Genomic DNA, 22,115 nt, shown 5'->3' with positions numbered 1-22,115 from the left:
AAGCAGGGATGTCACCTGGGTCTCTAACGATCAGCAACCCTCCATCCTTGCGAAACTGCAGCTGAAAGGGGTGACCCCACGAGTAAGAAATCTCATGCTGTCTTAGGACATCCAGCAGAGGACGCAGCACCCGACGTTTGTCCAGAGTCATCCTGGACAGGTCAGACAGCAGCTGGATCTTGACACCGTTCAATAAATCTTCGCCTTTATCATGAGCCTTCCTCATAATCTGCTCTTTGATAGAGAAAAAATTAACACGGCACAGAACATCTCTAGGCCTATCAGGATCCGGATTACGAGGGCCAAGAGTCCTGTGAGCTCTATCCAGCTCCAGAGGATCACCAGCAGGACGCTCCAGTAAGGAGTTAAACAGAGACTGTAAAGCGGGTATGAGTTGCCCAGGAGAAACATCCTCCGGAATGCCCCGAAGCCGTATATTATTGCGGCAATTCCGATTTTCGTGATCTTCAGCTATGTTAAAGAGCATGTGAATCTGCTGAGAGTGTTGATCCAAACGACCTGCCTGGGAAGCCTGTTGCTGTGTAACAGTGGAAATATCCCCCTCCATACGTTGCACTTGATCAGACAATTGAGTGAGATTAGTGGTGATAGATTGTATCTCTGACTTATAAGTCGTCTCCAGACGATTGACATAACGGTCCATGTCCTGTTTAGTGGGTAATGTAGAGAGCTGTAGTCTCAAGGCCTGTAAATCATCCCCCAGGACAGCAGATCCAGCTACAGGCGGAGAGAAATGGGCATTCTTATCCCTGGGAGAGGTGGCAGGCAGCGATGCAGGTTCCAGCATATGAGGGGATGAAGAAGGGGAGACCAGGACGCCATGACAGACACCACGTGGCAAACGGTCCAGAGCAGGATGCGCCGACATCATCTCAGAAGGATACCGCTGCATCTTTGTGGTTGCTAGCCGATCGCCAGCTGTGCCAAGCAATCGCACGACTGCAGACTGCTATTATGACAACAGGAGACCTGACAATGGCCTCCTGTTTGCCATTACGGAAGCCGATTAGGCCCCGCCCGGAGGCGAAGCCTTATCGGCTTGCTGTCAGTGAATGACTGACAGATCTAGGTAGTGCAATGTATTAGAAAAAAAAATCTGACAGTTGGACATTCAAGTCCCCTAGTGGGACTAAAGTAAAGTGTAAAAAAAAAAAAATTTTTAAAAAATATAAAAAAAGTTTTAAGTAATAAAATAAAATACAATCGCCTTTTTTCCCTTATCAAGTCCTTTATTATTGAAAAAAAAATTAACCATACATATTTGGTATCGCCGCGACCGTAACGGCCTAAACTATAAACATATTATATTATTTATGCCACGCGGTAAACGGCCCAAAAAAATAACTTAACAAATAATGCAAGAATTTCTGTTTTTCGGTCACTTTGCCCTACTTAAATTGAAATAAAAAGTGATCAAAAAGTCGTATGTATCCAAACATGGTGCCTATAAAAACTATAACTCGTCTCTCAAAAAACAAGCCCTCATACAGCTCTGTCGAAATTCAAAAGTTATGGTTCTCACAACATGGCGACAGAAAAAATACATTCTTTTTACAAAAGTAATTTTATTGTGCAAAAAGTTGAACAACATAAAAAAGTGCTATAAATTAGGTATCACCGGAATTGTACTGACCTGCAGAATAAAGTTAACATGTAATTTATAACGCATGGTGAACGCTGTATAAAAAAAACCCTAAAAAAACTATGCCAGAATTGCTGTTTTTTGGTCACCTTGCCTCTCAAAAAATAGGATAAAAAGTGATCAAAAAGTCGCATGTACCCCAAAATGGTACCAATAACAACTGCAGCTCGTCCCGCAAAAAAACAGCCCTCACACCACCACGTCTATGAAAAAATAAACTAAGTTAATGCTACAATAAGTTAGGAAAGAAAAATATGCAGTTGTGCCGGCCCGAGGGGGTCATTTCTTCTGTTTCAAGTGGCGATTTATCAAGGCCCTAAAATTAGGGACCCAGGAAGGGGAGTGCCCAAACATATCTGCTAGAAGCGAGGGCGATCGTATTATACCAGGACAACACTTCCTACCAAAAGGGAGATAAGTAAAGACACCATTTATCAGTGCGACACCGGCCTGTGCAGAAAGGATTGCTTCACAGCGTAACACACATCTATGGATGTTTTTATTGTTTACCCCATTATTATACCACCTGACTATGCCCCTGATATACTCTGCCCAGCTTACATGTACCCCCACATTATAAACAGAAACACCAGCAATACTTAAACAAAACTTCTACCAAGCAAAATCTACGCTTCAAAAGCCAAATGGCGCTCCCACCCATCTGAGCCCTACAGTGTGCCCAAACAGCAGTTTACGTCCACATATATGGCACCGCTATACCCGGGAGAACCCTTTTAACAATTTATGGGGAGTGTTTCTACAGTGGCATAAGCTGGGCACAACATACTTGCCACTGAATTGGCATATTTTGGGAAAAATTGTAATTTTTACTTTGCACCATCCGCAGCGCATTCATTTATGGAAAAGACCTGTGGGGTGAAAATGCTCACACCCCTTAATAAATGCCTTGAGGGGTGTAGTTTCTAAAATGGGGTCACTTCTAGGGTGTTTCTTTTATTATTTCCTATCTGAGCCTTTGCAATTGTGAACCAATTCTGTGTATATCGCCAAATTAGGCCTCAATTTCACATGGTACTCTCTCACTCCTGAGCCCTGTCAGATGTCCAGGCAAAAGATTAGGGCACCATGTATGGTGATTCTAAAACCGGGAAACACAGAGCTGGCTTGTTATGGTGGCACAAGCTGGGCACCACATATTGGCATTTCTATTGAAAAATGAAATTTTCACTCTGCAATATCGAGTGCACACTAATTTCTGCAAAACACCTGCGGGGTTAACATGCTCACTACACCCCTAGGTGAATACCTTGAGGGGTTTAGTTTCCAAAATGGGGTCACTTTTGGGGGGTTTCCACTGTTTTGGTCCCACAGGGGTTTTGCAAATGCTACATAGCGACCAGAAACCAATCCAGCAAAATCTGTACTCCGAAAGACCAATGGCGCTCCTTCCCTTCTCAGCCATGCAAATGTGCCCAAAAATGAGTTTATAACCACATATGGGGTATTGCCATACTCGGGAGAAATTGCTTAACAAATGTTGGGGATCTTTTTCTGCTTTATTTGTTGAGAAAATGAAAACGTTTGCGCTGAAGCTACTTTTTTGGGGGAAAAAAAAACATTTTTATTTTCACTGCCCAATTCAAATAAAATCTATGAAACACCTGTGGGGTCAAAATGCTCACTACACCCATACATTAATTCCTCAAGGGATGTAGTATCACAAATGGAGTCCCTTTTGGGTAATGTCCACTGTACTGGTACCTTAGGGGCTTTGCAAAAGCAACATGGGGTCAAGAAACCAATCCAGCAAAATCTGTGCTCCAAAAGCCAAATGCCGCTCCTTCTCTTCTGATCCTTGCCATGTTCCCAAGCAGCAGTTTATGACCACATATGGGGTATTGACGTACTCCAGAGAAGTTGCTTTACAAATTTTGGGGTTCTTTTTGTTCCTTTATTTGTTTAGAAAATGAAAAATTTTGAGCTAAAACTACGTCTTATTGAAGAAAAAGGATTGTTTTTATTTTCACTGCCCAATTCTAATAAATTCTATGAAACACCTGTGGGGTAAAAATTATCACTGCACGCATAGATGAATTCCTCAAGGGGTGTAGTTTCCTAAATGGAGTCACTTTTTGGGCGTTTTCACTGTTTTGGTCCCTAAGGTGCTTTGCAAATGTGACATGGCCGCCGCAAACAATTTCTGCTAAATTTGAGCTCCAAAAGCCAAATGGCGCTCTTTCCCTTATAAGTTTATTACCACATTTGGGGTACTGTTTTACTTGGGAGAAATTGTTTTACAAATTTTGCAGTGCTTTTTCTCCATTAGTCCTTGTGGAAATGAGAACAAATTAGCTAAACCTACATTTTCTTTGAAAGAATGTAGATTTCCATTTTCACGGCCTACTTCCAATAATTTTTGTAATAAACTTGTAGGGTCAAAATGCTCATTATACCCCTAGATAATTTCCTTAAGGGGTGTAGTTTCTCAAATGGGGTAACTTTGGGGGGATTTCCACTGTTTTAGCACAGCAAGAGCCCTTCAAACCCGACATGGTGCCTAAAATATATTCTAATAAAAAGGAGGCCCCAAAATCCACTAGGTGCACCTTTGGTTCTGAGGCCGGTGCTTTAGTCCATTAGCACACTAGGGCCACATGTAAGATATTTCCTAAAACTGCAGAACCTGGGCAATAAATATTTTGTTGTGTTTCTCTGGTAAAACTTTGTGTTACAAAGAAAATGGATTAAAAATAAATTTCTGTAACAACAAAAAATGAAATTTGTAAATTTCACCTCTACTTTGGTTTAATTCCTGTGAAACGTCTAAGGGGTTAAGAAACTTTCTAAATGCAGTTTTGAATACTTTGAGGGGTGACGTTTTTGGAGGTTTCTAATACACAAGGCCCGAAAAGCCACTTCACAACTGAACTGGCCCCTGTAAAAATAGACTTTTGAAATTTTCTTGAAAATGTGAGAAATTGCTGCTAAAGTTCTAAGCCTTGTAACGTAATAGAAAAATAAAAGGATGTTCAAAAATGTCAATCTAATGTAGACATGTGGGGGATGTTAATTAGCGACTTTTTTGTGTGGTATAACTGCCTGTCTTACAAGCAGATACATTTAAATTTAGAAAAAAAGCTAATTTTTGAAATTTTTCGCTAAAATGTGATGTTTTTCACATTTAAATACTGAATGTATCGAGCAAATTTTGCCAGTAACATAAAGTCCAATGTGTCACGAGAAAACAATCTCAGAATCGCTTGGATAGGTTAAAGCATTCCAAAGTTATTGCCACATAAAGTGAAACATGTCAGATTTGAAAAATGAGGCTCTGTCAGGAAGGTCGAGGGAAGGGGTTAATCAATAATTTCTAGGCATGCCAAATTGGTTCTATTAAAAATATAACTCAGGGGGCGTCTGGTAGTTAGTCACCACAACTACATTAGCCGGCTGACAGCCTTTAAAATTAGAAAGAGTCTTCACTGAAATCTTGTGCTGCCTTCTCTAACTTTCTGTATTAGAAAACATACCTATCACACTTTGGTGGTCAACTATGGGTGGAAAGTTTTAGGTCTTTTATTCCACCGTATCCAGGCTGCTTTCCCACTCCTATATGCTTAAGTGGTAAAGCTTTCTGTGTCAATCTCTAGTCATGTCTGGCAAACTGTGTGGGCCAAGGCAGCTAAGTCATCCACTTACACTCTATAAGGAAAAACAATTCAAAATCTTGATGCATTTGCCAATATTTGTTGGCGTTGTAGTTCCCCAGATGGTTCACGGCCCCTATCATATGGGACTGTCCCTTGCTACGCCCTTTCACGGGTAAGGTCCAACGCCTGGTTGAGCAGGTGTTGACTAGTGCAGTTCCTCCATCCACTCTTACATATCACTTTAATGTCCCATCAAAAACTTTACCTAAGCACGCCACAAGGTTGGTACTACATCTGCTTACTGCTGCTAAATGTCTAATTACCCAATGCTGGAAATCGGCCACCATATCATCTTTACACAACCTATATCAAGGTATCGCGGACGTTAGGTTCATGGAACGTCTCACTGCTTAGATTAATACTACCCAAGATATGTTTGATTCAGTATGGTCCCTGTAGGATTCACATCTTTCCACAACCTCAGGGATTCCCTAATCCGGTATATAGCCTCCATTTAATTCCTATTTGGTTCTCCTATTTGGTCTGTCCATTAATAGACTTATAAGCCCAACTACTCCTACCAAAGCTTTCCCACCTGCTCCTCTTGGTCTTTCCCCCTGTCCTATCTCTTTTTTTGTTTTCTTATGCGATCGTGTGTTATTTACTGCTACAAGTCATAATTATTTGATGACTTAGATGGTTCATGTCCTCTTCGGGCACTCATGTTTGGAGACCCCCTGTTCAGATTAAGGGTATGTGCACACGCACTAATTACGTAATATACGGACGTATTTCGGCCGCAAGTACCGGACCGAACACAGTGCAGGGAGCCGGGCTCCAAGCATCATACTTATGTACGATGCTAGGAGTCCCTGCCTCGCTGCAGGACAACTGTCACGTACTGAAAACATGATTACAGTATGGCACTCATGTTTGGAGACCCCCTGTTCAGATTAATGCTGTCATACTTGTTGAGCATACAGTACATTCTCCGGTTTTATCGTATAATACTGGTCTGTCATTGTTACATGTATTTTGTTGCAAAAACTCAAAAACTCAATAAAAATTAAATTTGAAAGAAAATATATATAACTTGTTCAACTAAAAACAAGCCCACATATGGGTACATCAATGAAAAAAAAAAAAAGTTCTGGCTCTTGCAATGCGCCAAAATAAAAACCATTTTTTTTCCATGAAAAGGGCTTTTATTTTGTAAACGTACTAAAATATAAAAAAAAAACTATACATATTTGGTATCTCCATAATTGTACCAACTTATTGAATACAGGTAACGTTATTTATCCCGCACGGTAAACGGCATGAAATTAATTAATAAGTTAAATGTACCCCAAAATGTTTCCATTTAAAAATACAGCTCATATGGCAAAAAAACAAGTCCCCATACAGCTTTGTCGATGGAAAAAATAAGTTGTGGATCTCATAATGTGGCAACGAAAATAAAAATCCTGTGGTCCTAAAGGCCAAAATAGGCTTGATCCTGAAGGTCAATGGTAGCTCTATTGAGCATAATATGGTTTGGACTTTCTAGCAGAGGAAGTGGCAATGGGGAATTCTAACAAGTAAGCTGAAGGGAAATAATAATAATAATAATAATGATGCTAGTTATCAGCTCTGTTTAATTTCTGATAATAAACCATTCCAAACCTGCAGTATAAATTGTTTGAAGAATTTTCCTTATATACTTGGCAAGGCTATAGTGAATAGTTACCTTAGTATAAAGCACCTGTCCCCATATGCACAACTGCCTGTTGCCACCACTAGGGGTCTGGTCAGTGTGTGGCTCCTATTTAGACAATAGGAACCATATACAGATGTTTAAAGCTTGGCCCCCTGGTGGTGGCAACAGGCAGTCAAAATTTTGCATTTGTGCACGATAGGCTAGAAACAGAGCACCAGAGTCTTATCAAGTATAATGGAGAAATGTTCCATTTCTGATAAAATTTTAACAGAAGGAAAACGTTATATTATCTAAATAGATAAACAAATATATATTTTAGCATTTTATTATCTTATGCATATTTATAATAATCAGTGATTTTCATTATTTTAATTGCAAAGCCACCTAGTATAGTGTATATTGAATGAGTCTATGCTGTAAATATGTGAGATTGCGCAAGAAATTGCATTACAACCGCTCTTCTCAGCATTTTTCTCACTTATTTACAATTGTACTGAACATTTAACCTAGAAAAGAACCATTACAAAAGAAAATAAAGCAAAAAGCTCTGTGTACACATAATATATGCACCTATTTAATAGCAGCTTTCATTGTCCAATAAATACACAAGTCTCTTACCTATCCTGCAGAGACGCATAGCATCTAATAGCTGAGCTCCTGCAAGCTGACTTCTTACAGTGGGGACATCAATAGCAGCATTAATTGGATCTCCTGCTGTTCCTCTGCAAAGTTGTGAGCTTTTGCATTCTGTGCCATCCATTCCCAGTCTGGGGACTAGACAGTGTACAAAATGTATCTGGGACCGTTTTAGCAAATTCATCAGAGCGTCCTGGGGCAAACAAGGGAAGAAGAAATCAAATTGCGTAAGATCATTTTCTGCTAAGACTTGTTCTCCTGACATCCAGAACACATTAAACAACCTTGTTTCTTTTTCTTTTTTTTAACACATGCTGCACTTTCCCCAGATTATACAATGAGAACTTCAATGCAGATGTAAAACTTTTATGTAGATACAAAACAAATTTATAAAAAAATAAAAAAATGGAAGCATTATCTAAAGTGTAAGAAGAAAAGTAATAAACGCTGCATAGAGAAGTCATTCTAGGTTTTAAATCCGCCTATAACATCCAGTATTCCGCTTTCATATTGCTTTATTTCTCCTTCCCCAAAATCACAAACTCCCATTTAACATCTGAAACAAAAATCAAATGGTGTAACTAATGCAATTACTTATTATTAGAGAATCAATAAAGAACACAATTTCTAAATGCTTGCTAATTTGATAAGATGGGGAAATCAATTTATCAGGATCAAGATCCTCAGCAAATTGGGCATCTCTAAGTACTGCATTCAGCCAGATCAAAGGGATATGTTATACTTAATGAACTGAAATGTCTATAAGGGATGGTGAGGGACTATGCCCTAAATTACTACTGATGACTCCAACATTCCCTTTTTAATTAATTTCATTGTAAAAAATACATAAGACCAAAAAGTATGCTAAAATAGCAATTCACCATAAGAATGGCCTACTAGAGACTTGTTTGTCATTTTATAGACATGCATGTCATCCATTATTACATATCAACCCTATATACACCATATGGACAAAAGTATTGGGACACCTACAAATTACACCTACAGTAGCTTTTATGATATCCCATTCTAAAACCATAGACATTAATATGGACTTGGTCCCCCTTTTGCAGCTAAAACAGTTTCTACTCTTCTGGGAAGGCTTTCTACAAGATTTTGGAGTGTGTCTGTGGGAATTTTTGCCCATTAATTCAGAAGAGCATCTGTGAGTTCAGACACTGATGTTGGATGGAAGGGCATGGTTTACAATCTTCCTTCTAGATCATCCCAAAGGTTTTCAAGAGTGTTGAGGTCAGGGCTCTGCGCGGGCCAGTCAAGTTCTTGCACATCACACTCACCCAACTATATCTTTATGGTCCATGCTTTGTTCACTGGGGCCCAGTCATGCTAGAACAGAAAAGGGCCTCCCCCAAACTATTCCCACAAAGTTGGAAGCATACAATTATCTAAAATGTCTACGCTGAAGAATAAACATTTTTTCTTAAATAGAACTAAGGGGTATAGGTTAACCCATGAAAAACAACCCAATAGCGTTATCCCTCCTCCACCAAACTTTTCATTTGACACAATGCAGTAAGGTAGGTAACGTTCTCCTGGCTTTCACTAAACCCAGACTCGTCCATCAGACTGTCAGATAGAGAAGGGTGATTCATCACTCCACAGAATACATTCCCTCTGCTCCAGTAGTAGCGTACTTTAGGCTGGGTTCACACGACCTATATTCAGACGTAAACGAGGCGTATTATTACGTCTGAAAATACGGCTCCAATACGTCGGCAAACATCTGCCTATTCATTTGAATGGGTTTGCCGACGTACTGTGCCGACGACCTGTCATTTACGCGTCGTCGTTTGACAGCTGTCAAACGACGACGCGTAAAATGACTGCCTCGTCAAAGAAGTGCAGGACACTTCTTTGAAACGTAATTTGAGCCATTTTTCATTGAATTCAATGAAGAACAGCTCAAGATTACGGGCGTCAATGACGCCTCGCAAAATGCGAGGAGGAGCATTTACATCTGAAACGACGGAGCTGTTTTCTCCTGAAAACAGTCTGTAATTTCAGACGTAAAAGCCAGTTATCGTGTGCACATACCCTTACACCTTAGCCCCGATACCCCTGAAAACGCTACATCGTAGCGAAACATGTCAGGGGGGGCTCTCATTCTGAATTTTAAACACGTGTCCTGCTGACTCGTAGAATTTAACGTTGGGTCTGGTGCTGCGTGCTGCAGCCGTTAGCTCCAGGCTTTCTATACTTTGCACTAAGCTGATTGTAGTCAGCAATGGACCTGAATTTTAATTATATGTAGTTTGTCTTCTTTGCATAAATCCAATAAATACTTTGTTATTTTCTAATTGTTAGTTGGAAAACAGGGCTTCTGTTGCCGGCAGGCAATCAATCTTTTTCAATTTAACCAATACGCCCACCAACTTTAGGGGTCCTCCCCTTGTGTATATCACATACCCTTACACCACTCCATCCGACGCTTGGCATTGTTATTTGTGATGTAAGGTTTGCATGCAGCTGCTCGGCCATGGAAAGCCATGCCATAAAATTCCTGGTGCACAGTTTTTGTACTGATGTTAAAGAGGCTCTGTCACCACATTATAAGTGCCCTATCTCCTACATAAGGAGATCGGCGCTATAATGTAGGTGACAGCAGTGCTTTTTATTTTAAAAAACGATCTATTTTTACCACTTTATTAGCGTTTTTAGATTTATGCTAATGAGTTGCTTAATGCCCAAGTGGGCGTATTTTTACTTTAGACCAAGTGGGCGTTGTACAGGGGAGTGTATGACGCTGACCAATCAGCATCATGCACTTCTCTCCATTCATTTACACAGCACATAGGGATCCTGTTAGATCCTTATGTGCTGTCTTATACTAACACATTAACAATACTGAAGTGTTTAGACAGTGAATAGACATTCCACTTTTCCACTTTATTAGCGTTTTTAGATTTATGCTAATGAGTTGCTTAATGCCCAAGTGGGCGTATTTTTACTTTAGACCAAGTGGAAGTATAATCCATGTAATCCAATTAGGGGTAACAGGACACAAACGGCGCATGCGCTGTAAAGGAATGAGGACAAAGCGGACATTTTGGACTATGGAAATCATACCTTGGATGCTGGTAAGTGAATGCATATAAATGTAGCGCTCGGTCATCCTGATAATCACTATACTCATAGTGGTCAGGTAGCCAGGTAACCTCATACACTTGGAAGTACATGGGAGAGGGGAAAAAATACAATGGCCATCAAACATGGTCACGATCCAAGCCCCAAAATACGGAGTACCGGCGACCAGAGCGTGCGTTGGCTTGCTCATCGGCTAGAGGGGCATCCATATAACTCCCGAAAGTGTGGTGGGGACTACACAAATGTGTATATCGAGGAGACCGGGGGTGGCATATGACGATTTTAGAAATTGCAATACGACAAAAAATGGAGTCCGAGCCAGATACAATAGGTCTGCCCGAGAAATCAAAATGGTTGTTGATGAGGCGCTATGAGGTGGTATTATTGATGAGGACCGGACTCAATACCTTGTGATTGACCACCCGAGAACCCCCGTCATCTATGTACTCCCAAAGATCCATAAATCACTTACTGATACGCCGGGCAGACCTATTGTATCTGGCTCGGACTCCATTTTTTGTCATATTGCGATTTTTCTTGATAAAATACTGAGAACATATGCACTTGAGGCTAGTTCATATGTTAGAGATACATCTGACTTCCTTTGAAAATTGCGTGATGTCACTTTATCACCAGACACCCATGTCACACTAGTATTATTTGATGTCACTAGTCTATATACAGTCACTGACCACACCAAGGGCATGTCAGTGGTTGATAATTTTCTGAAAACCTCTGATTATACCCCTGATTGTCGTAAATTCTTGATACAATTACTAAATGTCATTTTAAGACGCAATTACTGTCTATTTGGTGACAATTTTTTCTTTCAACTACAGGGGACTACAATGGGGTCCAATATGGCACCAACCTATGCCAACATTTATATGCATTCACTTGAGGAAACATTGATTTATACGTCTTCACATTTTACACATGTCCTTAGATGGTGGCGCTACATTGACGATGTCTTTTTATTTTGGATAGGCAACCTGACAGAACTTCAGGATTTCCACACATACATTAATACGGTGGAAGAGACCGTCAAATTCACCATTGTATACTCAACGTTAAAATACAATTCCTTGATGTACTGGTTATATTGGAAGGGCAGAGCTTCACTACTGAATTTTATACCAAGCCCACTGATTGCAACAACTTACTTGATTTCCACAGTAACCACCCTAGAAAAATGGTAAGGAGTTTACCCACTAGCCAACTCGTGCGTGTTAAAAGAATAGTGAGTGACACTGACACGTCCAAACGATCAATTGACACTATGATCAACAAATTTAAAACACGTGGTTACCCCCAACACCTACTTAATGAACATCGTTACAAAATCCAGCATGTTGAGAGAGACACACTACTCACACAAAAAACACCTAAGACTAGACAGGAACGCATACCGTTCATTTCCACATATTCTGATGAGAGTGGACAAATAGCTAATGTCATCCGCCGCCACTGGCCTATGTTAGGCAACTGCCTTCAACACATACCTGAATTTACTAATCCTCCGCTATTCTCGTATTGTAGGCCTGCCAATCTGAGGGACAAACTTGTGAAGGCTGATCTCGGCCCACAGAGAGCCAGTAGACAGACATTCCTCAAACTGCCTAAACTAGGATGCTTCCTCTGTTTCAAATGTGTCAATTGTAGACTCATTAATAAGGGCTCAACCCTTGCACATCCTACTACTAATAAGATTTATGACATTCGACATTTTCTCACCTGTGACAGCGACTTTGTAATTTATGTTCTTCAGTGTCCCTGTAAACTACTCTATGTCGGTGAAACTACACTTGACCTCAAAACCAGACTCAACCAACACAGGTACACTATCCGAAAAAAGAAGTTAGTTTATCCGTGTCTAAACACTTTTCAGATATGGGGCATAATGAGAACCAGTTGAGGTTTTGGGTACTTGACCACATCCTTCCCCTTAGAAGAGGGGGTAAAAGGTCTAAACTACTTAAAATCCGTGAGCTCCAGTGGATCAACAGACTTAATTCTCTTAATCCTAACAGCTTAAATGTAGACTTTGCCTTAGGTGGACTGGTCTAGGTTTCCTTCCTCTCCTGGGGCCCCCTTGGGTTCCACACTCGATGTTGCCTTCAGTTTTATGATTTTATGACTTTTCTTTCCTTCTCTTATTATCTGATAATATAATTATTATGATATACTACCACCATTTTCTTTATTTTTTAGATGATCCACACTTCGTATCCGTCACCTCTATGATATCCCATTGGGTTTTCGATATGCTACCTTTATTATTTCTTTACATCTACTTCAGGGTAATTTGATATATTTGATCTATGTATACCGCTCTTATAATTGGTCTCCTGATAGGAACCTGCATTTGATGTCCATTACATGTCACATTCTAAAATCATCATATGCCACCCCCGGTCTCCTCGATATACACATTTGTGTGGTCCCCACCACACTTTGGGAGTTATATGGATGCCCCTCTAGCCGATGAGCAAGCCAACGCACGCTCTGGTTGCCGGTACTCCGTATTTTGGGGCTTGGATCGTGACCATATTTGATGGCCATTGTATTTTTTCCCCTTTCCCATGTCCTCCCAAGTGTTTGAGGTTACCTGGCTACCTGACCACTATGATTATAGTGATATACTCGTACCATAAGTGAACAGAAACATGGATACATCTCTGCATTTCGTTTCCTTTGTTTAATAATTAACATTCCATGTCATATTATTGCTTCAAATCAATTTAGACGTTATTATCAGGATGACCGAGCGCTACATTTATACGCATGCGCTTACCAGCATCCAAGGCATGATTTCCATAGTCCAAAATGGCCGCTTTGTCCTCATTCCCTTACAGCGCATGCACCGTTTGTGTCATGTTACCCCTAATTGGATTACACTTCCGGACATGCGCAGTTGCACTGCACAGACGCCGTTTTCGGCATACACCTGCGATATACTCAGACGTGAGAGATTGATTTTAATTCACTACACCCTTTTGTTATTCACCTCGTTGAGAATTTTTTTAAATTATATTTGTCTGTATGTACTAATACGACCTTCCATTGATGTACTTAGTTTCTGTATTAATAACCATGTATATACATTGCACCGTGTACTGTCTCCCTTGTACAACCCTTTGCATTTTTACTGATTACCGTACTGTTAAGAGCACTGGTTATTGATACCCTGTTATATTGTGTGAACTCACATTTGTCATTTGCTTGAGAAAGGCTCCAGTGGACAGAGCTGAAACGTTGCACGGGCAATAAAGTACCCATTTTTTTCACCTGAATCTTTGGATTTGCTGCTCATTTTTTCGATTTCTATATATAGCTATAGATATATATATAGAGCGAGAGATGCTGCATCTTTGTGTTTTTTACCTAATGTACAGCAATCACAGCAGATGTATTTCACTTTGTATTTTATTTACTATACTACTGATAATTTTTCCTGACATCCAAATATAAAAAACGATACTACCATTGCACCAATGGCATAATCTATTTGGCAAGATTTAGATTTGTCTGGATGTAACTCATATGATTTTTTTCAAGAATTATAAAAATACAATATTTTACAAAACTAGAACAGGTTCACCCATTTTGTAGTCCAAGAATGTTATCCAGCAAACATAAAAGTACAACACCAACAAGTTATTGGTAAATTGCTCTACATGGTCTTGAAGATTCATGCCACATTAATACTGCATAATCCAAAGATGTACAATTTACATGAGCAATTCAGATCCACAAGCTCAGCTGCCAACATTGATTTTCTGGCAGAGAATGTTGGCCGAAGAAAGGGTGGGTTAGCAAGGCTCGAAGGACAACCTTGTAGACTGAAGACTGTTGTAACCTCATTTTTGCTTCAACCTTGTTAATATGCAATATGCTCAATAGTGATTCTGTTAATATTAATCCAGTGTAAATGATTGTGAAAATATGCATTACATTTCAAATTGCTTTTAAGACTTAATAAATAGTGTGGTTTTTCAAATCAATACCGATATTCAAATTAGAAAAAGGCAAGTAACTGAAGGGACTAAATCTTATATAATTGAACCTCGAGAAATGACAGAATCCAGTTCAGTCAAATTTTAATCTGTATAAATTTGCCAACTTTAAAATATAAGTGCAGGAAAGCAAATATTTCCACTCTTGCATCTGGGTCAGAAGCAGTTTCTTCATCACTCATTGCCACTCATGTCTAATATATTTACTTTAAATTGAAAATGATCAATATAAGCATTAAACAGGGCATAGAAAAATTTGTTTTTCATTTCATCTTCTAAAAATGTAAATATGTTACTGCTGTTATATAGGAACAGCCATAGGGTGATCCGTAAAGAAGTGAAGAGAAGCCCCAAAGGAAAGTTTGTCGAGTTTACAATGAAATATGGATTTAACAAAACACATAACAGAAAAGATGGCACTTTTATTCATGGAATTATTGCCCTAAAGGAGTTGTGTGAGATTCTGAAAAACATGGCTGCCTTCTACAATCATCAGAACTATTCTTGTCCATGGCCTGTGTCTGGTATTGAAGCTCATTCCTACTCACTTGACCAGACCGAGACCAGACACGGCTCATGTATAAGACACAGACTGTTTATTGGCTCTAGATAGCCATTATAAAGGACACTCACCATTTGAAGCTTGATCTGGGCACATACTGACTTCCGCTTCACAGCGGCAAAGCTGCTAGCAAAAGTCTTCCTCACGCAACTAACCCTTTGCATAGCTTGCTGAGATTTTCCCTCCATCCCAGCGATGGAGCGACAAATTAAAGGGAATTTAGCTCGAGGCGAAAATAAGTCCTTCAGGTAGTCACTGGAAGCCAAATAAAAAGAACAAAAGTTACAAGTCTTAACTGCTCAATGCAAAACCAAATAGCACACAGGAGGAATTATTGTAATATTCTATAGAGTATAGTAGATGATATGTACCCAACATGATATCAGATTATGTTGGGTAGATGGTATAGACATAGGTGGGACAAACTCTCGGTGCCCAAGGCAGGGCTTTCAGAATCCACCCCACCTATCAAATGGACAATCAGTTAATTGCACTAAAGAAAGTACTCATTAGGCAGAAGAGCATTTCTGCTTTAATGCTTTCATTGTGCTCCTAGCTCCCAAATGGCACCCTAGGCGGCTGCCTACTTTGCCTTCCCCCTGGTCTTGCCCATGCTAGTAGAATTTGTCATTTGACTGTTTGGGGTTAAATTATATCTAAGTTAAAGAGGCTCTGTCACCAGATTATAAATGCTCTGATCGGCACTGTAATGTAGATGACAAAAGTGTTTTTTGTTTTGAAAAATTATCAATTTTGAGCAAGTTATGCACAATTTTAGATCTATGCTAATTCGTTTCTTAATAGACAACTGGGCGTGCTTTTACATTTTTACCAACTGGGCGTTGTAAAGAGAAGTGTATGAAGCTGACCAATCAGCGTCATACACCTCTCTCCATTCATTTTTAGCAGTACTCACAACACATTGTGATCTCGCGATATCACGCTGTGCTGTCATATACTCCAACATTAACTTTACCAAAGTGTCTTGAGAGTGAATAGACATCGCTTTCAGCCAGGATGTGATGTCTATTCTCACTCCAGACACTTCGGTAAAGTTTCTGTGAATGACAGCACAGCGTGATATCGCGAGATCACGCTGTGCTGTGTGAGTAAGCCCCACAGAAACTTTACCGAAGTATCGGGAGTGTGAATAGACATCGCATCCTGGTTGAAAGCGATGTCTGTTCACTCTCAAGACACTTCGGTAAAGTTAATGTGGGAGTATGTGACAGCACAGCGTGATCTCGCGAGATCACGCTGTGCTGAGTACAAATGGACATGAATGGAGAGAAGTGTATGATGCTAATTGGTCAGCGTCATACACTTCTCTTTACAATGCCCAGTTGGTAAAAAAGTAAAAACACGCCCAGTTGTCTATCAAGAAACTAATTAGCATAAATCTAAAATTGTGCATAACTTGCTCAAAATTGATAGTTTCACTTTTGTCATCTACATTACAGCGCCGATCAGATTATGTAGGCATTTATAATCTGGTGACAGAGCCTCTTTAAAGATAACCTGCCTTGCCCAGTATGATCTTGTGAGACCATGATAGGAGAAGACTTTTAATCAAACACAATTGTCATAAGCTGCCTCGCACTTATTGGACAGCGTCTGAGGCAGTGAAGAAGGCTCCACACGGGGAGATTCCCTGTAGCTCACGTCCCGTTGACTGACTACAGTAAATTACCATATCGGGCTCAAAAGAATAGAGCACAATTACTCAGAAATGGGGGAGGAGCAAAAAAACAAAACAAAACAGTGATGCAAACAGGGAGGTAAAGGTACTATGTATACATTGGATGTTAGGACCTGGTGACAGGATCTCTTTAGGAAAATACAGTAAGATGACCTACTGTCCTATGCAAAACCACAGATAATACATTGCAATTTCAAAATAAGACACAATATAAACCTAATACCAATCAAGTTGAGCAATTTAGATTTGATCAGTATTAAGGTTATATTGTGATTCAGAGGCACACAGGAGCCGCTGTCAGCAAAGCGATCAGTCCAGCTGACTGATGGATTTGGCTTAAAGAGAACCTTTCACCTCCCCATACATGTGCAGCTGAGTGCAGCATGTAATGGGGAGGGCTGCACAAACCCTGGGGCACTTGACATTTTTTTCTACCTCCCTCCGTTATTTAGATATCGGTGCCGTTATACTTGGCGCCCGATATTTAAATAACTCCCTGAACTGTCAACGGGGTGTGTACTGTCAAGGGGGCGTGTTACTATGGCTGTGACACTGTCCAATCAGATATGGACAGTGCCACAGCATGAGAGAGTGTGCAATTGCAGTCTTTTCATCCGAACAGGCAAGAGGGCGTGTCAGTGCTACGGACAGAGCTGTGGAGAGGAGTGCGCGCATCTCTTCAGCTCTTGGGAGAGATCAGTCTTGTATTGTCTGCCGAACTGGCAAGGGGGCGTGTCTCTGCTACGTACAGTGTAAGCGCTCCCTAGATCTTACACTGTCCGTAACAGTGACACGCCCACTTTCCAGTTCGTCAGACAAAGTACAAGACTGATCTCTCACAAGAGATGAGAGCGCGCATGCGCGCTCTCTCCACAGCTCTGTCCGTAGCACTGACACGCCCCCTTGCCTGTTCGGATGAAAAGACTGCAATCGCACACTTTCTCATGCTGGGGCACTGTCCATATCTGATTGGACAGTGTCACAGCCATAGTAACACGCCCCCTTGACAGTACACACCCTACTGACTGTTCAGGGGGTCATTTAAATATTGGGTGCCAAATATAACGGCACCGATATCTAAATAACGGAGGGAGGTAGAAAAAATGTAAAGTGCCCCAGGGTTTGTGCAGCCCCGTCCATTACATGCTGCACTCGGCTGCACATGTATGGGGAGGTGAAAGGTTCTCTTTAAAGCAGCGCTATGCAGCTTCTATGTGTATTGGATGTATAGACGCTGCAGTGCTAAAACTAAATACATATTTTTTTTTATACATTTCTACTAGAAAAATGTTTTAAAACACTAAACACAAAAAGGACTACATAGGTTTAAATAGCCTTTAAAGTCTAATCCCACTTGTAAATCCACTTTTCTGTAATCTGATTAAAATAAAACACCTTGCAGCCTGCTTTTGCATGTTGACCACTCAAACTTCTACGCCTTTTGGTGCCTCCTTCTCCCCAGCGGTTAATGATTCTTGGAATCAGTGACCACATTGTCGGTACATGTAATAAACATAATGGCTTTGGTTACCAGTAGTTATTCTGTTCAGAAGAGTAGATCTGCCTATTACACAGACAGGAAATACCAAGATGACATTTGGTCATTGCAAAAACTGGGAGTCTAGATGTAAAGATAGGGAGAAGAAAGGTCTGCTGAAAAAAAAAATATTAATAGGTAATAGTGGCAACATTTAATAGTCTAAGTGGCGTTGACTTCAAGGTGGTTAGGCTTAAAGGTGGTTCGGTCATGGCTGAAGGAAGGTTGTTTTGTTTTGTTTTTTACTTTATCAACTAATTTCAATAGTGCTTTTTTTATTATAATAAACAGTGGTGTGCATTTGATATTGCAAAAGAGATTTTTTTTTTGTAAAGTTGCACCAGAATACTAATGTACAGTATTCTTTATAATGTCAATGGATTATAAAAAATAAAAAATAAAGGCAGCCATACCTAGTAGTCTTCTTCACAGTTTCCTACTATTTTATTCTAGTGACAGTTACTGTACTTCTACCTTGTAAACTTTTAAGACTTTTGACTGTCAATTACATTCCCTCCTTCCAATGCCTGTTTTTTATCTTTCAAATACAATATGACAGGTAATGAAATCAAGAAAAAATCAATAGGGAGCAGTGCTCTCCAGACATCCTTGTATACCACGGTAAGCTAGAGAGCAAATGACTAAAATAACAATTGCAGTGAGATCTGTGCTAATGTGGCTGACACATTGTGCCAGGCTCATATAAAGCAGTCTCTAAAGCCTCTGCTAATCTTCCTCTTTGCTCTCACACTACAGGAATTAAAGACATTAGTGCAATAAATGAACAAATCTCAAATCGACTCGACCTATTTCATTGCAGGTTATATTGACTGGTGGTGTAAAGAGAATAATGTTCTGATTTCATTTCAATTGGAATTGCATGTGCCCATGCCCCCTAAAAAGCTATAAATGTCAGCTGACTCAAAGTGAGTTTTAATGAAGATAATCATTTGGGGATGGACAGAACGCCGAATGGAAATATATTTCTGCAGCTTCCTCAAAGAGAATGTGTTCCTTTGTTAACCTCGATTCATGTTTTTCCCCATTCTATCAATATAAAACTAAAATAATTTTATGAACATGGAAATTATTCATTGTTGGAATAAAATACAATCAAATACATAGAGTATGGTCTTCAAGGGTTTTTTAAGCATATCAGGTAAGCATATGTCGTAATATACCCACTATTCCTCTGCTTCTTTAATTAAATACAGCTTACAAAAATAGCAGATACATAAAGCAAAGACAGTATCACTTATCACTTGCAATAGTGCCATATGGAGTAGTCATGATTAAGTTATAGACTCAATTTTAAAGAGCGCTCTTCACCAGGCCAAACATTGCCTTTTAATTGGTATCAAGCATGTGGATTTAGGATTCTCTGTGGCACAATACATCACTAAGAGAATACCATATATAAAGCATGCTTTCCATGCTCAGTTCAAGACTTTATTTGAAGTATGTTCTGCATATACGGTAGGTCTCTATACGGAAGTGAATTTTTGATCCATGGAAAAACAAAACTTAATGGACAGTGATAGTACAGTATTGGTGAAGGGTATCAGTGGTTGGCAGAGCCGGGATGAGAGGAAAGCACTGGAGCAGCTGCCTAGGGCTCTTTATTTCTGCTAATCACAAAGTAGGAAACCGCCATCAGATGACAGTAGTTTCTTCCAATCATAATGGAAAAGGACACCATGGATGACATTTGCTCTCTAATACAAGCTATTGACTGATTCAGTGAAGTTTCCTGTACAGAGCAGTGAGAAAAATCTGCGAGTGAGCGTATGGGTGTACAACCACTGTACACTAGGGCCTGGGACACTAAACTCTGGGCTCTGTAGACAGGGACACCTACGTATGCAACCATAGGAGGCCACAAATCACTAGTGACTGGGGCACCAGACAATTGACTATAAGGATCTTGGACACTGGAGACTAAAGATTGTGGCACAAATGCTCTAGGCTAAATCTGTAAAGGATCTGCCAGGCACAGCTTCAGGGTTAACTCCCATAGGTAATCAGTCTGCACCTGAATCTACGTCTCTGAGACTGACTCCATCTTCCACCACTCAGGATGGCAGGCTTAGGAGTGGGAGAGCCTATCGCAGCCTGGCCAGATGGAGCTAGCTCCTGCCCTCTGTCTATTTATACCTGCCTTTCCTGTTCCTCCTTTGCTTGTGATTTTTTTCGTGTGGTTTCCTGCCCCAGCTACAGCTCCTAACTATTTGATCCTGCTCCATACTGACCCTGGCTTACTGACTACTCTCCTGCTCTGCGTTTGGTACCTCGTGCTCTCCTGGTTTGACTTGGCTCGTTCACTACTCTGGTTGCTCACGGTGTTGCCGTGGGCAACTGCCCCTTTCCCTTTGCTTTGTGTTCCCTTGTCTGTTTGTCTCGTGCACTTACTGAGCGTAGGGACCGCCGCCAAGTTGTACCCCGTCGCCTAGGGCGGGTCGTTGCAAGTAGGCAGGGACAGAGTGGCGGGTAGATTAGGGCTCACTTGTCCGTTTCCCTACCCCCGTCATTTCAAAATCATTGCATTCTAATCCACTGGACATCATAATATGGGGCATACAACTCCTGGGTATAAAAAGAATATTGGTACAATGTGGTGGTGCATTTTTCTAACTTGTCCTGCTGCTGCTTAGTGGTGTAACATATCAAGAAGGAAATGGAAACAATGGTGGATCCCTGAATTTTAACAGTTCAACAACATGGCAAACAGTCTCCGAACAAATGAAAACGAGTTTTGCAAATCATTTGAAGTTTTGAACAAACTCCTGTCTAATTGTAAGGGTCATCCTTCATCTGCTAAATGTTTCATCTTTCCTGCAGAAGGAATACCCTAATACTACATAGACAACTGTATAAAGTGTGATATTGCACATAGAATTCTATCAAACCTTTTCTTTCTTTTATAAACGTGTCCATTTCACTCTCGGCTTCACTTTGGGAATATTAGTAGTACATCATATGGCTACTTACATTTTAGAATGCTGTAAAACCTGCACAGCGTTTTCAGCAGATAAATTCAGTTTGGCTTTGTTGATCCAACTAGAAGCATCATAACGCACAGGATCTTGACCCAACTGGTGGAGGATCTCAAACTGGAGAGGTTGTTCACACTTGCGAAGAGGTCCATGATCTGAAAGGTACATCAGTTCCTGTTATATGGACACCTGGTTTCAAACACTTCTGCTAATCTTTTATTGTATAAAGGTTTGATAGGTATAAACTGGCAACTTGATCTAAAACTGGCCATAGACAAAGCTTTGTCCACCATATAAGGAGCATTCAGCATTCGGGAACATCTGTCAGAATGGGGACATACATGAAAAGATACCAATGATTTTTTTCCATGGAAAATCAATTGCATTGAGTGAAATATTCTACTTTTACAACTCTCCACATGTATTGCCCCATCTGAATAGCTACAATTGTAACATTTGTCACTTCTGACCACTTACCAATTGATGGAGTAGATTTTTATTAATCGGAACTAATCGTTTTTAGTACCATAAACATAAGGATTAAAATCACGCAGGTCAACAATTGTTATCCATGGCCAGCTTAAGACTTCCATC

General features: G+C 40.2%; 1 protein-coding gene across 1 annotated transcript in view; it reads right to left on the bottom strand.

Moving 5' to 3' along the window:
• The window catches only part of MYO18B (myosin XVIIIB), a 625,429-nt gene that overhangs the window by 377,180 nt on the left and 226,134 nt on the right, over positions 1 to 22,115 (bottom strand). The window contains exons 19-21 of the mRNA XM_075825873.1: positions 21,517 to 21,676; positions 15,364 to 15,547; positions 7,592 to 7,802 (exon numbers count right to left, since the gene is read on the bottom strand). Coding sequence (XP_075681988.1) covers positions 7,592 to 7,802; positions 15,364 to 15,547; positions 21,517 to 21,676 — 555 coding nt within the window. The remainder of the gene's footprint in view (positions 1 to 7,591; positions 7,803 to 15,363; positions 15,548 to 21,516; positions 21,677 to 22,115) is intronic.

This window comes from Rhinoderma darwinii, chromosome 1 (genome assembly GCF_050947455.1).
Source record: "Rhinoderma darwinii isolate aRhiDar2 chromosome 1, aRhiDar2.hap1, whole genome shotgun sequence".
Classification (NCBI taxonomy): Eukaryota; Metazoa; Chordata; class Amphibia; order Anura; family Rhinodermatidae; genus Rhinoderma; species Rhinoderma darwinii.
This window is presented reverse-complemented; position numbering and strand designations above follow the sequence as displayed.